The sequence below is a fragment of the Danio rerio genome, chromosome 11, assembly GCF_052040795.2.
Source record: "Danio rerio strain M-AB ecotype USA chromosome 11, GRCz13ab, whole genome shotgun sequence".
NCBI lineage: Eukaryota > Metazoa > Chordata > Actinopteri > Cypriniformes > Danionidae > Danio > Danio rerio.
The window spans coordinates 18,055,123-18,072,212 of NC_141031.1; the positions used below are offsets into that span (position 1 = coordinate 18,055,123).

Here is a 17,090-nt window from a genome sequence, read left to right on the forward strand (position 1 = left end):
ACTTACTGTAACGACAACTCAGCAATCTTACTCTTTACACAAAACCAAAAATGGTGTCACCTCAGGTAAAAGTTCTGATTGGTTAAAGCAAAGATAGACAATTCTAAAAAGCTGTCAATGAGGGTTCAGATCTGAGTCCAGATAGGGATGGAGACAGAAGATTGTCAGCAGGCTATTAAGAGCTGATCTCAGACCTGTAGTGCTGACCCCCGCAGACACATACACAAGCAAAAAAACAAACTCTTATAAAAACTCAAGGTTGTTACTTTCTGACTGGTTCAAAACTGGTAGAATCAGCATTCAGGCTGTTGTAATCTTACTACACAAAGTCTATTTAGCATCAAAAGGAAATCACTTTAAACCAAATTAATGAAAATAAAATAGCAAAATCACTTTAAATAGTATTAACACGTATCAATAACAATAAAAACAAACAAAAATATTCATGCAGTTCCACTCAAGTTGTCTCCTTGACCTATAAACCTGGTTTGGTGGCTCCTGAAAAATGAGTTATGACAGACAAATGTGTTGACTTTATTAATTAGTCCATATAATTTTACGAATTAAATACTGATTCAAATTATCATTTGAATAAAGTAATGAGAAAAAGAAAGAAAAGAATTACGAGAAAAGGGATAAACTTTGATCCTTGCTGGGAAGAATTTGAAGACAGGAATCCGACCTCATCATCATGGCTAACCTCTCAAAGCACTTCATTATGAATGGAGTCAGTGCACAGGATTTTTTTGAAACCAGTATTATTGTTGTGAACTTCAGACATAGTTGAACATAGGAGTCAACTGCCTATCTCAGTGAGGTGATAAAGCAACCCAGGCTCATTGTGGAAACGTAGCCCCGCGGACGTTTCTGCGGACCGCGATTTACGTTCCGGGAGGTACGTATTCGAGCGTTTTTTTGTGGCTGCTGTACGTGCTTTTACTCGCCTCGGGCGCCTCTCGGGAGCGCGCGCCATTCTCGCGCAAAAAGCCACCGGATCGGCCGACTCGGCCGCCCTCCTCTTCCTCCTCCTCCTCCTTCCCTTAACCCGAGCGACAGTTCGCAAAAGCCGTCCAGAAAAAAAAGAAAAAGCAAAAGCCCTCGTCTTCGATTTCGACCGCTTTTTCGGATCCTGCCGCGTTCTCGCCCTTATTTTTCGGATTCCGTTTTTCGTCTTACCTGATTTCCAAAACCTGCTGTTCGATCCCGGTCGTTGTCTCCGCGGCCGGCTCCTCCTCCTCCTCCGGGGCCTCTGCTCCGCCGACGCAACACTGTGAGCTAAGCGGACAAACTGGTTGCATCGGGAAAGCCCTCCACTCGGAGGCCAGCCGTCAGCCGGCGAGCGCGAAGAGGAGGGGCGGAGCGGCGCCACACCGCCCCGCAGCGTTTGCTCGAAAAAAACTAAACGCGGCCTTACGTACCTCCGGCCACGTAAATCGCGGTCTCCAGAAACGTCCGCGGGGCTACGTTTCCAGAATGAGCTTGGGTTGTGATAAAGACATCATCTGTCAGCAGTGCAGCACAATTTTTCAGTACACAGCCAGGTATGTAGTCAAATAAAATGAAGCCAATACTTCCAAGAGGACCAACAGAAAATAATGAACAAAAAGTGTTCCCTAACTAAGGGGGTATTTCTTGGCACACTTTGAGCCCATTTGTACAAATAAGGTGTACCTAATAAAGTGACCAGTGAGTGTATATCTTCATAATATAACTTAAATAAAATAACTAATTTTGGTTTTGATTTGAGGAAATTTCTAGGAGGAGTTTGTTACAATACAACATCTGGTAATGGCTAAATCATTTTTTAATTTATTTTTTTATTTTTATTTTTTTGCAGAGGAAATAAGAAATCTGACTTCTTGTTGGTTTTCATATTTTAGTCCAAGAGACTGTTTTGTAAGCATTGTTTAAAGTATGTGCCAATTTTGTTTGTGTGCATGAAACGTAGCTTGGGGGCCACTTCGTCAAAAGTGCATAGCTGGTGCCGTTAAGCCATTTTAATACACCCACTTACAAAATCTATATCAAACAGACTTTTGCCACTTCTGGCATTTTTTCTATTCATTTATTCATTCTCCAAATGAATGAATAAATGAATAGATAAATTATATATATATATATATATATATATATATATATATATATATATATATATATATATATATATATATATATATATATATATATATATATATTATAAAAAATATATTATATATAATTATAAATAAATAACAGTTGTTATTGAACAATAAGTTTTCTAAATAAATACCAGAAATTAATCCTAAATGTAACTGGAAAACATTCTAAAGACACAACTGGAGTGATGCTAAGATAATTTAAGAAATCTTTTGCATGAATATTAAATTTTATTAGAATGAAATTTTATAGACAATAAATATAATTAAGTGCAAAAAAATTTTTTTTATAGAATTATCTGTTGTGTGTTGTCCTAGACCGACTCATGGCCGAGAATTAGATTTATTAAGTCAACCTCCCTGACATCCCTCCTTTATGCTTCATACCAAATAAAAATCTATCAAGATCCATACAGTATAAATAAGATCACCATAATATTATTTAAACTTTGTTTAGTCGACTTGGGACTCACTGCGTGTCTCTTCCTCTTTTTCTGTGTTACAAGTGGGTGTCTAAAAGTTGCTTAAAGTTGTGTAGCGCCATCTAACGTCAAGGAGTGATTTTGCAATATTCGTCTCCTTTACGCCAGTGATTATTGCTTGGGTTTGAATGCAGAAAATGTCTTGTAAAACACTTACAATAAACGCAAATGAAAAGCGCCCCAGTGTGTAGGAGCCTTAAGGTGGTCTATGTGTTGAAAAATCATAAAAGGGGCATTGAAAAACCCGACCAATCATAGAGCAACACTAATCAGTTTGATTGGTTGGATTGGAAGTAATGGTGCACTCATCACTCATTAGGTCCTGAAATATTTGTTTCAAGTAACCAGCACTGACGGTGATGCCTCTGTCCTGGATCCGTGTCATAAACACAGAACAAAATTTTTTTGGAATGTGCTCTGCTTTGGAAATTGCAACAAGTCGGAGCGTTGGGATTTCCTCTTGCTCTGAGCCATCATAAATGCAATCAACTGATATAGTTTTGATAATGTAGTACAATAATTAAATAACCAACCAATTTTTTTATTTGAAAAATTACAGCTCCTTATAAAAAGATATATTAAAAATAGCCTACATAGCCTAATCTACGAATAACTCAGCACCAAACTAAGAGTTTCATTTTATAGCTTTATAAACTATAAAAATATATGCAAAGTAATGCAATAGGCTATATGTAAACTAAATTATTATTTGCTAGTAGTCTATACTTTAAATAAAAGTCATCATGCACCTTGTTGTTGTCTATCATCACCACGTCCGCAGTGCATCTGTTTTGCTTTTGTAAGGAACAGACCTTCATTTGACAGAGGAAACAATCTCAATAAAAAACAACTTCATTCTTTGGCGTAAACTAGGCAAGCTACATTAAGGGCATTCAATACCTTACAAGATTTGGATCTGTTGATATAGGCCTACTAATATTTCTGTTCTTCTGGGGACAGATCAACAAACCACTCTTTAACCTGATGCTCAAGACATAATCTTTAAAAAAGTGACTTCTATTAAAATGTTGATAGATGTTGTGATATAAGAATTTTTCTGGTGTTGCAAACAGCTGCTTTTGCAACAGGCCTAATGTGTTAGACAAAATGTTAGACAAAATAGAGACGTCCATTATTATTTTTTTAATTTATTAAATACTAATTTAATATTAATCTGATCAGTTAACCGTTAATGAGCATTGGTTATCGGTTAGGAAAATTAACTAAAATGAGCATTGCTATTCCAAGTTCAATGCATCAGTTTTTGGTGCCTTTAAAAATCCTGTTAGGGGCTCCAGCAACAGTGACAGTAACATGGTCTTCGTTGCTTCAAAAAGTCCTTCATCCCCCCAGCTTCCTTGTCAGAACAATTCAAACTCCCTATTCCTACTATCTATCTTTATCGGGGGTGTAACGATACACTCAAGTCACGATTTAATTTGTATCTCGATACTGAACTCATATAATGTTATCTTGATATTATATGCTTAAAAAGTTGTATATTAAATTAAATTAGTGTCATGTCAGCATTCTTGTTATTATTTGAATTTTACGGATCATCTATCTCCTATTGTGGGAGAATTTAAATTGTGTTAATTTGAATTATTGACAATTGTAATTTAATTTAAACTGAATATTATATTCTATTAAAAATTGCTTCGTATTTGAATTTCTTGAACTTGAAAATCAGAAATTTTTTTCAAGGCAGATTTTTATAGACATATTTTCAAATTTTATTATTTAGAGTTTTACATTTATTTATTTATTTATTTAATTAATTTTACAGCATGTCCACTGTAGTGGACCACAGGACCATTTTAGTTCAATAGGATTGCCAACAAAACTGTACAGGATATGGTTGTAAAGGATTAATCCTAAATTAATGTAACAAAAACTTATCAAAAGCCATTTTTTCTTTTTGTATTGAAATTCCTGAAACTGTTGAGTCTGAAAGATAGCCGAACTTAAAAAAAAATAAATAAAAAAAAGAAGTGATGTTAATCCTAAACAAATTTAACATAAAAGCAATTTAAAACTGATTGTCATTCTCAAATTGTCTGATTGTCAGACTCTAAGTCAGAGTCTCCCTCAACTGTCTTATAAAGAATCCTCTCTGCTTCAGTTCTGCCTCCTACAACATGCAGTCATTAATTACATTAGGATGGTCCTGGTGTCCACTATAGTGGACATTTAAAAAAGGATGTTTTGAAACACAAACAAGTTAACAGATTTGAAAGCTAAATGTATTGTTTCTGACACTTTAATAAACAAATACATATGTAATAATAAGAGTAAAAAAAACATTTAAAGGCAAAATTTTACGTGCCTTTCTCCTTCCCATAAAATGTGCTTGTTTGTATGCCGGCCATTTTGAATGCAGTGTAAGAAGTAGTTCCTAGCATGCCAGCCAATCAAATGACATATCACTAGAAACCTCAGAATGTCCTCTGAACAGTAAAACAGGACTTGACATAGTAGCTCAAAAAATTCAATGAAAATTCATGAAAACATAGTGTCCACTACAGAGGACAGAAGTCAATATAATCTAATATTACATAGTGTAATATATGTAATTATATTAGTGCTGTCAAAATTAGTATAACGCATGTGATTAATTTGAAATATTTAACGCGTTAAAAAAAATTTACGCAGTTGCAGTTTTTTATTTTACTTCCTGTTGTGGTGGACAAGTGTTCAACATGCAAAGAAAGAAATATAGATAAGACCAAGGAAGCACTTTTTGAAGGAAAGTTTCAGTATAAAACAATGTTGCATCACCAGGCTATCCAGCGTTTCCTCCAAGAGTTTAATGCAATTTCCGGTGTTTCATTTTTAACTTTTGACTTCTGTTTTAATGGAATTTGAGACCTCATAGCGAACGGAAAGAAAAACCGCCGCATTTCGTGACTCGGTGGTCTTTTAAGATAATCAAAAATCTTTGTTTACATGGTATTAAGAGTTTAATCTTAATCATATTCAAATCAGAGTATTGGTGTCCATGTAAATTTACTCAGTAAATGGCACATTGGCAAATGCCTTTATGCATGCACCCTCCAATGTTTTATTAAGTTTGACGTGTTTTCTACAAATGCAAAAAAAGTGTATGCTTCGCGTTGTTGTGTCATAATCCTTGTGAAATACAGCCAAACTATAGAATGCTTAGTTTAAGCAAATTTCTTGTACCCGATCATGCGTGTTGAATCTAAAGGGAGTCGTGTGTGTGTGTGTGTGTGTTTGTGTTTGTGTGTGTGTGTTTGTGTGTGTGTGTGTGTCTGTGTGTGTGTGTGTGTGTGTGTCTGTGTCTGTGTGTGTGCGTGTGCGTGTGTCTCAGGCCTGTGTACAGAGCACAGACCTTTACAGGGGCAGGTGCTCAACGCGATCTCAAATTGAAGAGCAAGTGCCTCCTGAGAGGCCCTGGTGTGTGTGCGCGCAAGCGTTTCCTAGCAACAAACTTGCCTAAACGTCGTTGTCCATAGCCTCTAAATCAAAAAGTTACGAATTGCTGTGAGATTGCATTGCACAAAAGAAAAGGTCCACATTCTCCCCCGATAATGCCAACAAACTGGACTGTTTTAGCAACTGGATGAATGTAAAGGAGGATTGAGCAAAATTGTTTCTATTTTATAATTAATGTTCTCAACTCACAGCAATACAACTTTACAATAAGTACAATTGTTTGTATTCAATACTTATCAATGGCAATGGAGACGTTGAAGCACCACCTGTTCTTTGTTCATCTGAAGGACAAAGGTGTTAAGAGAACTGAACTTGCAAAACGATTTCTTAATCTCATCAACATTTTACATCGTTTAAGACACAGAGAGACACATAGATCACAATCTTTCCTCTCACAAAAGGGACACAAAAGAAGTTTTTCACTTCATATACCTTTAGATTCAAATAATCATGTATATATTTAATATGCACTACTTGAAATTCTCCACTGTATGAAACTTTGCTTAGTAATGTTTGTATATGAATGCTTAGGTAAGATCAACATTACATAGTGATGTTTAGACTCTATATATTGAAAACAATGCTTGAATTAGGCATATGAAAATATTTAAGACTCTTAAATATAATAACAGTTTAACTGTGGACTATGACTATGCAAATGCCTGTCACACTATGGATGACACCTTTCAGTGACCAACTCACAGGATTAACCAATCACAATACTGGGTTTGAAAGGTGACATCTTTTCAATCCCACCTTCCAGAGAAAGGATAAAAGAGGAAGAAAGAGTGGGGGTATCAGAAAGAAGTCTGAGTGGTGATACACAAGGTAATAGTGGTGTGGTTTTCAGTGCAAGCATTACACCACTAAATGTCTGCAAAAAAAAAAAGGATTTTCTGAATTGCTCAAAAACTTTGCTGCGTGTTCTAGCAAGGATTTTTAATTGGATTCACAGTGCTTTTTCCAAGCCATCTTTAACCATCGCTTCAGGACTGCCACATCCAGAAATCTGCGTGTCCCAGATTTTCAGGAACTCTACCTTCACGGATAAAGACGTCAGCATGTCCCTGACATCAGAACCACCTCCTCCAGAAATCTCCTGTTCTGCGTGTTCTAGAATCTCCAAAATTCTTCTTTTCAAGCTCAAGAGAGCTAAGACCCAATCCCAATGCTAACCCTTAGCCCTTACCTCTACCCCTCATTTTGCGCGTTCTCGTGAATGGGTAGGGATGTCCTAATTCTCTTTAGCTTGAAGGCTAAGGGCAAGGGGTAGATACCCCTTCGAACGAAGATTTTTCAGGACCACACTCAAAACCAAGGGGTAAGAAAATTTCCCATATATGCCTTCAGTGATTCCCTGAAGATAAATAAACAAAAAAATAACACAACTGGAATAACTGCAGCAGTCGCAATCGTCTGATCTTATATGAAGCATGAGATCGCGATGACTTGTGCAGGTGCTGTCCCAATTCTTAGGGGTAAATTTTGAAGACCTTCCCCTTAACCCTCAGTTTTAAGGGCCAAGGGGAAGGGGTAGGGGTACAAAAATAGAATTGGGATTGGCCCCAAGTCTGCTTGTTCCATGCTTTAAGACCTGCAAGAAGATCCAGCTTCTTTCAACCACTGCATCAACGGCCCTTGTTTACTCTTTTGTTAATAAATACACATTTATTACATTCGTGCCTTCCTTGTGTTGATAAAACAGTAAAAGACTCTACAAGTCAGACAATCTCAATATCCTTCAGATTTGACCTTTACATTTGTTTTATTCAATTAACAATACATGATTGTTAATTAATTTGACAGTTGAAGCTGTCTGGTGTCCTGTTTAAAAGGAGTTATTTATCTGTTATTTCTACATTATTTGGTGCCCTACGAGAGGCTAAAATATCAATATTAATATCAATACCAAAATAATGATGTTAATATTTGTTAGAAATTCAATTGTCACCACATGAATTGGTTCCCTACGAGAGTTAACCGCCAACTTATCCAGCAAGTTTTCACGCAGCGGATGCCCTTCCGCCCGCAACCCATCTCTAGGAAACATCTACACACACACACACACACACACACACACTCGTACACTACGGACAATTTAGCCTACCCAATTCGCCTGTACTGCATGTCTTTGGACTGTGGGGGAAACCGGAGCACCCATAGGAAACCCACGCGAATGCAGGGAGAACATGCAAACTCCACACAGAAATGCCAACTGAACCGAGGCTAAAACCAGCGACCCAGCAACCTTCTTGCTGTGAGGCGACAGCACTACCTACTGCGCCACTGCTTTGCCCCAATACCAAAATATTGATGTTAATATTTGTCATAGATCCAATTATCACTACAATACCATTGGCAACGGAGACACAAGCCTGATAAAGTTGACCTGTCTTGTACTGAACTAAACCATACAACTCAGGGGAAATGAGGTATTATTTAGGGCAAAAAGCAGGTGTTGGAAATCTGACTTGTCGAGTGGTTGCACACAGTGAAGTACAGTGTTCTGCCATCCACTGGTCTCGAGTGTAGAGAGATATTGAAGTGTGTTATGTGTTACTTAAATATTGTTGGTAATGTTCAAAATTAGACCAAAGAACAGTTTAAAGATGTAATGAATGCATTTGAGTTGACCAAGATTGACCAAGGGTTTCGGAGATTATAGAAACACTTCTTGCTGTGGTTTGGTTGGAAATAGTGTCTTTCATATTTTTTTGTTAGCTGTTTATTCTTTAATATGTCTGGTTAGCTCTTTCTATCTATTAACAATAAATAACTGAATTTACTTGATAATGTTTTCAGGTATTTTAAAGTGGATAGTTGTATAATTAGTTTGCTGTCTAATTGTTGACTTTGACAGCGTTTTAATTGAAGAAGTCTATATGATGTAAATGTTAAGATAAATGCACATGTATTAATTTCAAATGCAGCCCTATGGCATATGGGCAAAAGATGAACAAATCCTGTCCTTGAGGTAAATTTAAAAATTATAATTTTTAAATAATTGATTGAGTTTGTCCATATATTACCAAATATGGGAACTAATAGTTATTTTATAGAGTTCAGAGTTTGATTATATTTGTGTTTAAACAACACAACATTTTATTTTGTTTTAAGAACAATGCCACTCTTTAAATGTAGATGTTTTATTTTTCAACAGATCACATCAGCTAATTCGCAAAGTTTGAGAGGACATGCATTAAACCACTCCTCACCGAATGACAGAAAAACAGCCTGACAATCTTCTGTGTGAATCCCTGCTGACCTAAAGATATCCAAAATGACTTGCTTTTTTCATTTGACTATGTGCACTCATTAATGTATTATTATGTTTTGTGTGTTAAAACAAAATGTTAATAAATGCTAAATAAATAAAAAGAAATGTTAAAGATGTAATGTGCAGAAAAATAAATGGACAGTTTCTCTAAATTATTTTGATGTTCATGAAATTGCAAATGGAATTTCTCTAATTGCAAAGTGTTCAGCTTGTACTGGGCAATTTGTGACACAGAAAAAAAATAAACATGTAAGATTTACTTGTAACTGTTTTCATGAGTGGATGGAAATTGTAACTTAAATAAAAAATAATTGTATTCATGCCTTGATTCTTGATATCTGGTTGTTGTTTAAGGATTAAACTTAAGTATTATTGTGCCGGATAATTTAAATAATTCTTTCAGATTTTTTTAACCTTGTTAAATCAATTTTTCAAGAGAAAATCTTGTTTTCCAAAAATTTTAAATACAGTCTTTAATATCAAACTATGGAAACGCATAATTGTTATAATATAAAGGCCTACTTCATAAATATGGTGACAGAGACTTTGTTTTCAGTTGCCCTGCCACTCCTAGGATCACTATTCTAATATACTTTCAACAGTTTTCCTGTTAATCATTATTATATTTTAAAACAAATGTCAACCTTGCCATGATTTTTTTTTTTTGCACTGCGAAAAGGTTCGCAGACATTCAAAGTATTTGGAAGGAATTCACGTTTTCCTTCTGTAAAAATGTAATAAGAACAATGTTTTGTGGCTTAATGTATTACAACAGTGTTTTTAAAAGACTAAACACTCTATTGATATACAACCAAGCACATGTGGTCCGAACACAAATGAATAGCAGGTAATGAAGTATTAAGCGTTTCTCCCCAAGAAAAACCTGTCTAAGCAAAATTTCAAGTCAAATTGTATGCAAAAACCCGGAAGCGAGTTAGCATTCTAGCATTTCCGGTTCCCTCGTCCCAAAGTCAATGGGTTTTTTCTATGGGATTTCGGGTAAATTGCTTAAATAAGGTTCGTGGCTAACACAAACTCAAGATACTTTCACGTTTTATTCTACGACAAAAAACACATCACTTACATCACACTCTTGATTTTTTAAATTGGTTACACTTCTTTAAAAAGACAGTTGATATCAAGCTGCTAAATTAAAATTAAAAGATATTGAAATACTACTCACCGGTGCAGCCTGTCTCTTCCCTGCTCTCAGTAATGCAAACATGTGAATAAATGTGTAAAAACACATACATATTAACTTTCATTTAATGTGATCAATTGATTTTTTGTCAGGTTTTTCTTCATCTGAACACAATTAACTCTGTCATAACTGCAATATTTACACTGTATGTGACTGGACTGCTTTTCGCTGTTGAAGGATTCAGATTTCTACTTTCCAATCCATCTCATCATGGACCAACGTTTATCCTTTTCTCATCATCTTGTTTCTCATAATTCTTTTAATTAAATATAATTATTTGATCATTTGAATAAGTATTTAAGTTGAGTCTGTGTGTGTGTGTTCTGTTTGAACAGGGAAACGGGATCGTTATCTAGCAGTAATTCTTTTTATGGGTCTGAAATAATAAATAGGACAACAAAACTAATGTTAGCCGATCTCCACATCAAACTCCTGCAAAGTTATTCAGACTTGATTTAAAGGATGTCTCTGATAGAGTTGGAGTTTGGGCATGTTATCGTGTAAAAAATATAAAAAAATCTAGAAACAGAATCTCATATAACAAATAGAACTGTGAATGTAACATATTATTGACATTAAAAATTTATTTATATTCCTCTTTGCCAGATATAATTAAGGCATCAAATAAACCAACTGAAAATGGAGGCAAAGAAAAATAATAAACATTATACAAGCGATAGCAGATAAACATCAGTTGATGTATAATATACTTCAAAGTTTATTGTACAAATTGATAAGGGTTGTTTTATATAGTGCTGGGATGTGTATTTCCTGTTGATTTTTTTCAAAATCTTGCCGTATCCTATGCTAATTAAATATAAATGTACGATTTTTCCCCATGGCAAATAGCTATATATATTTTGAGTCCTGTTGATTGCTAATTAAAAATAATAACCTTTCTAAAAATGTATGTGTTGTTTATATGTTATTTTTCTGTTTTACAAGTGTTATTTCTACCCCTGTGAAGATAATACCAACAACCTGTTGTAAGAAAAAGTTTTTGCTAATTTTGAGCTTAGTCTATCTCAAGCTACAGTGTATGAAAGACTTGGTGTCCAACATATATTGTTTTTATTAAATTCTTAAAAACAGCTTACATCACGCAGTTTTTTAATAAATCATATCATTATGTGTTTTCAAATGTAAGTGCTTATATTTAGGGCACCTTTGTTATAGTGCAGAAATGAATGGTCAAATGAGAAGTTCAAGGGGTTAATTTGGCAGACATACAAGCGTTTGTCTGGAAGCTTGATTTCACGGCCTTTTGCGACAGGTTGAGCCTGTCATGAGCCGTTTTGCATTTAAATCGTTCAATGGAAAAAGATGCATCCATACATCCATATATATATATATATATATATATATATATATATATATATATATATATATATATATATATATATATATATATATATATATACAGTATATAATTATGGTATTATTCAGTTTTTTAATCATTCATCATTTCATCATTCACTTCAGATTATATTTAAAATGTTGTGGTACTGCTTTTTACATTCCTTATTGTCGTACTGAGGGTAACCAAGCAGAGTTTGAAATACATTCAACATCTGAACCATCACACAGACATCAAAAATCAGAGTTTGAATACTTTGCTTGTTTCACAACTTTTAAATAGTAATGGTCATGTGCTTAACTGTTCAGAGTTTTTAGAAAAAGCAGCGTTTTTATCCAATCAGTCAAAGCGAACAAAATCGTAACTTCCTGATTAACTGGGGCCAAATATCAAAAGTAAAAACTGAATTTGCAGCAGTAGGAGAAGCTGTGTCAATCTCGCAGTTGCACTTGAAGGTGTCAGACGCGGAGCCCAGACATTCTTGCTTCTGGAGGTCGTTAATATTTTAATAACACTAATACTTAAAGGGTAAGGCGTTTTAGAATGAACAACATTTCAGATGGTTTACAATGTTCAGCCTACTGGTTTGTCCATTCACACACATTTTTATAATCACATGATCTTATATAACAAAATCACATTCCCTTTTTGTAATGCGCAGCATACTGGAATTTGTTTGTTAAAAGTGTTTCCATCAAAGTTTATGCGCATTTTTTCTTAAAGAATAAAAGGTTTATTCTACTCAGTAGAGATGCTCTGTTCAGCATTTTTTGTAGCTGATTACCGATCACCAAAATCATGATCTGCCGATTCCCGATCACAAAATGGCAGGAGAATGATCATTCGATGAAGTCAATGAGTCAATAAAGTGGGCCATCTTTCCCAAATAAGGCAAAGTAACTTAAAATTATTTCTAAAGAAGGGTCAGGCAGACTAACACACATCAGATCAACATAATGAGATGTAGCCACTTAATACTCTGATTTCATTTTATAATTGGCAGCAAAATGTAAAACTTGTTACACCAAAACTGGCTAATGCCACAAAGCTCTATGAGCTCATAAACTTCTCCAGAAACTTAACCTGGATGATGTAGGCTTTCAATGATGCTACTGACTGAGCCGTGCCCAGTTTGATGCACTGTTGTCGGTGTCAGCTGGAGGATTTCCCTCTGGACACCAACAACAGGCTTGCGTCACAATCACGCCCCAACAAGAGCAAGCTCCTGATTGGTAAATATGGCACGAATGTCCGCTAAAGTTCAGATTTTTGACTCAAGCGATTTGCTCAAAACGTGCGTTAAGCGTGGCAAATGTGCAAAACGCTCAGTTCATACCATGCCATTCGCGCAATTCACGTCATTCGCGCCACGCCACAGGAAATCTATTCGCGCGTTTGCATTGACTTAACATGTAAATCATTCACGCTTGACGCGCCTTCCACGTCTGGTGTGAACACAGAATTACTGCATAACATCTCTCTTTTAGTGGCTGCACACCTTGACTCCAAATCAGCTGGCAATTTCTTCTCTGGCTCCTTCTACTGTCAGCTTTGCCGTAAGAAGCAGTCCTCTGAGAAAAGCTATAGGGCTCTATTTTGACGGTCCATGCGCTAAGTGCAGAGCGCAGGGCGCAAACGCTTTCAGGGCGTGTCAGATTCCACTTTTGCTAATAAAAGGTTGGGAAAATCCGTTTTGCGCCGTGGCACATGATCTAAAAGGGTTGAGCTTATTTTCCTAATGAGTTATAGGTGTGTTTTGAGAATAAACCAATCAGTCTCATCTCCCATTCCCTTTAAGAGCCAGTTGTGTCGCGTGATTAGCGCATTTGAGCTGAGAAAAACTGAGCATTTAACTAGCAAGAAAACACTTAAACAGCATCTGCAGCGCGAGAATGAGAGATAAGGCATCTCATAATCTACTTTCAATTTCGCTCTCGTGGACAGGGAAACCTTACACACATACATCAATTAGCCTATAAATAATTAATTTCGTTTGTTAAGCGCAAAGTTTTGTTTCAAAACTATTTCTAAATTCAGTTCCTTCTTCCAGCAATTAAATAAATAAACAATAATAACGAAGTGTGGTTAAAAACTTGAGTTATATCCAAATACACGTGCTGTGCCCCATGTGGTCTGAAACCTGACAGGTGGGCAAATCTAAGCTTGTTTATAATTAAACAAATATAAACATGGATATAATAAATAATACTGCTAATAATGATAACATTATACAAAAGCTAATTGTTATGAATGAACTGAAAAAGCCTCCCGAGATGAAGAAGGGATGAAGGTAGTGGTTTTTAAATTTATGTAGGCTAGAAAATAATGTTTTGTGATATTTTAATCCTTTATATTTATATCCTATATATATCCTTAATATTTTAATTATTTTTCATTTGTAAAGATGTATGCGTATTGCTCTACATCTTGTTTGTATTAAGCAGTGCGTAAGCAAGGCTCACAAATAACGCACTCTGCGCTGGACTTTAGACCAGCTTTGTTTTGATCTATTGAAAAAACTATTAAAGTTTCTCAAAGAGCAACGAGCCAGCAATGCACCTAAAAACGCCTTCCTTTTCAGACCAGAACGCCTATGGGCCACATATGAGCGCAAATGCATTTGCTATTTAAACAGCGTGGCGGAAAACGTCAAAACAACTCTTGCGCCAAGCTGAAACTAGCAAACAACAATTGCGTCGCGCCTTGCGCCACATTGCGTCGGGTGTATGATAGGGCCCATAATGTACAGTCCATCATCAGAAAGCCTTTAAATCATTGTCATGTCAACAGAGTTGTGGAGTCTGTTCATCTACGGGTGGGAAATGAATAGGAAATTGATATTAGTCTTGGAGGGGTCCACTGCGGACATCATCTTAGAGCACCTGTGGCTGGTAAAACAATCCTGTGCTTTCTTAGGGTACAGAAATTGAAAATAAAGAAAAGACTGTTTATCTGAATATATTCCAGAATGCCCTGTCAGGAAAGTAATTAATCCTATGTCTGTGTTTACCACTTCTTTAGAAAATCCTGTTAATCAGTGCTCAAGAGAGGATTCCTTACTACTATAGACAATTTCGAGACATTTTCTGCCCTGAGAGAGCCACCCAGCTTCCACCTCACAGACCATAGGACTGTCCTATTGACCTAATTTAGGGTGAGCCAGTGCTCCATGAACACGTCTACCCCTTATCTATTTTAGAGAGAAAGGCTATGGTGGAGTATGTTGAAGATTCTTTATCCCAAGATTACATTTACCTTTCTACATCTCCTGCCAAATCAAGCTTCTTCTTTGTGGCCGAGAAGGATGGGATTGATTACCAAGCTCTCAATAACATCAAGATCAAGAACAGATACCCACTTCTTTTTATCCCGGCAGCACTAAAACACTTATGTAAGGCTCGTATTATTACCAAACTCGACTTCCGAAGTGCATACAATCTCATCCAAATCCAGGAGGGTGACCCCCCCCTCAGTCTTCCAAGACTTCATAAATGAGGTACTTTGTAGATTTCTTTTTAAGTCTGTTCTAGTGTACATTGATGATATCTTGATCCAGAAACCTAGCAGAGCATCAACAGCATGTGACAGAAGTCTTGTCCTGTATCTGTGAGCAAAATCCTCATAGTGTCCTCACTACAGAGGGTTGAACACTAAGGTATCCAAGTGAAAAATAAATAAGCTTAGTAAACTTAGATCCAGACTAATTATCAGTATATTTTAAGTCTGTTAATGATTTGTTAACTTAAAGTGTGCTATTTTTGACATTCATTTTGTGCTAATTATATTTTTACTGTACTTTTGTGTGCTAAATTGGAACAACTTCAGGTATGTTTAGAACACTTTAAATAAGTTTAATATGAAAGCTAATTTCATGCTTGCTTAGTGATATTAAAGTGTACTACTTTTTCTGTATTACAAGTACATTATAAATGAATTATGAGTACATTACACACAAGCAACATACCATAAATATATTAGTTTTCTTCATATATACGTTATATGCAACTTAAATAAGTCAAGCACACGCAATAAACAACTCAAACGTTTTTTTTAAACATCGAAATGTTTTACAGAATCATAGAAAAATATATTTTTATTTTATTTAAAATAGTGCAAAATACTGTAGAAAATGTCCTTTAGTACAAAATATTATAATTACAGAACAGACCTTTTAAAATGGCACGATATTCCAGAAAGTACATGACTGTGTTTCAAGAGTTCACACTTAGATATGCTTGGCAATAATAGTAGGTTTGCTGTGCTGTCCCGGGAAAGAACCCTGAGCTTGGAGGTAATTGAGCCCAAGGCCCCCGCCTGGTCAATGAGCATGTAAAGAGGGTCCAAGATTAGCTTGGTGTCGAGAGCTCCCCCTGGAAAAAGGAGGAGATGGGGCTAAAAAGAGGATTAAAAATCAGTTTATAAAACTTTACAATGTCTCCAGATTAAGTGCAAAATGTACAGTGCTTCAACAAACAAGTGCATAACAAACATCAAATCTCAAGTATGTTTCACCATATCCTTATAGTGGAGGATCCCTTTACTTTGATTTAGGCCCAGTTTCAGTTTTACCCCTTACCCCTTCCCTTTTTTATAGAGTAATTCTAAATCTTTTCTTGAGCTAAAATTAAATTTATCTAGTGAAATAATAGAAATAAATACATGTTTGTAATGAAGTGTGAGTGAAACAAATATCAGATTTTTTAAAAATTGTGTAACAATATACTATGTCAGGCAGGGATTAGAGTAGTGGTAAAGTGTTGGTATAGTTATAATTAAAAGTTTAATCAAAACTGATTCAGTTCAGTTTAATACAACTGTCATTGTTGAAGGAAGCTTCACTAAAGAGCAACTCCACCAGCCCTGACCAAGCAAGCCAGGGGAACAGTGGACAAAACCCTAACTCCACCAGTTGATGGCAGTAAAGAACAAATAATAAAGAAACCAGGCTCAGTCAGGGATCAATTCTCCTCTGGCCAAACATAAAGAGTTGAGCTGTGGTCTAAAAGGCTCAGGAGGGCTTGAGAACAATGTCTGTCCATCATGGATAAAGTGCAGATTTGAGTCGGTCAACGGCAGGTGTTTAGAATAGCCCATGGGATCAATGCAGAGACTCGTCTGTCACTACGGTCTTTCAAGTATCTTAAGCTCTCGGCTCTTTCATGATCACCACAGCATGTCACAT

At 35.8% G+C, this 17,090-nt stretch overlaps 1 protein-coding gene across 2 annotated transcripts in view; it reads left to right on the forward strand.

Annotated features, from left to right (window-relative positions):
* Positions 1–15,933, forward strand: part of cdk5rap1 (CDK5 regulatory subunit associated protein 1) — a 205,607-nt gene extending 189,674 nt beyond the window's left edge. The window contains exon 13 of one of the 2 annotated variants that reach the window (XM_087272514.1): positions 14,930–15,933. Coding sequence is in view for 1 of the 2 variants with exons in the window: in NM_001110379.2 (NP_001103849.1) it covers positions 9,234–9,311 (78 nt within the window). In the remaining variant the exon portion in view is untranslated. 2 annotated transcript variants of the gene reach the window in all.
* The last annotated feature ends 1,157 nt before the right edge of the window (positions 15,934–17,090 follow it).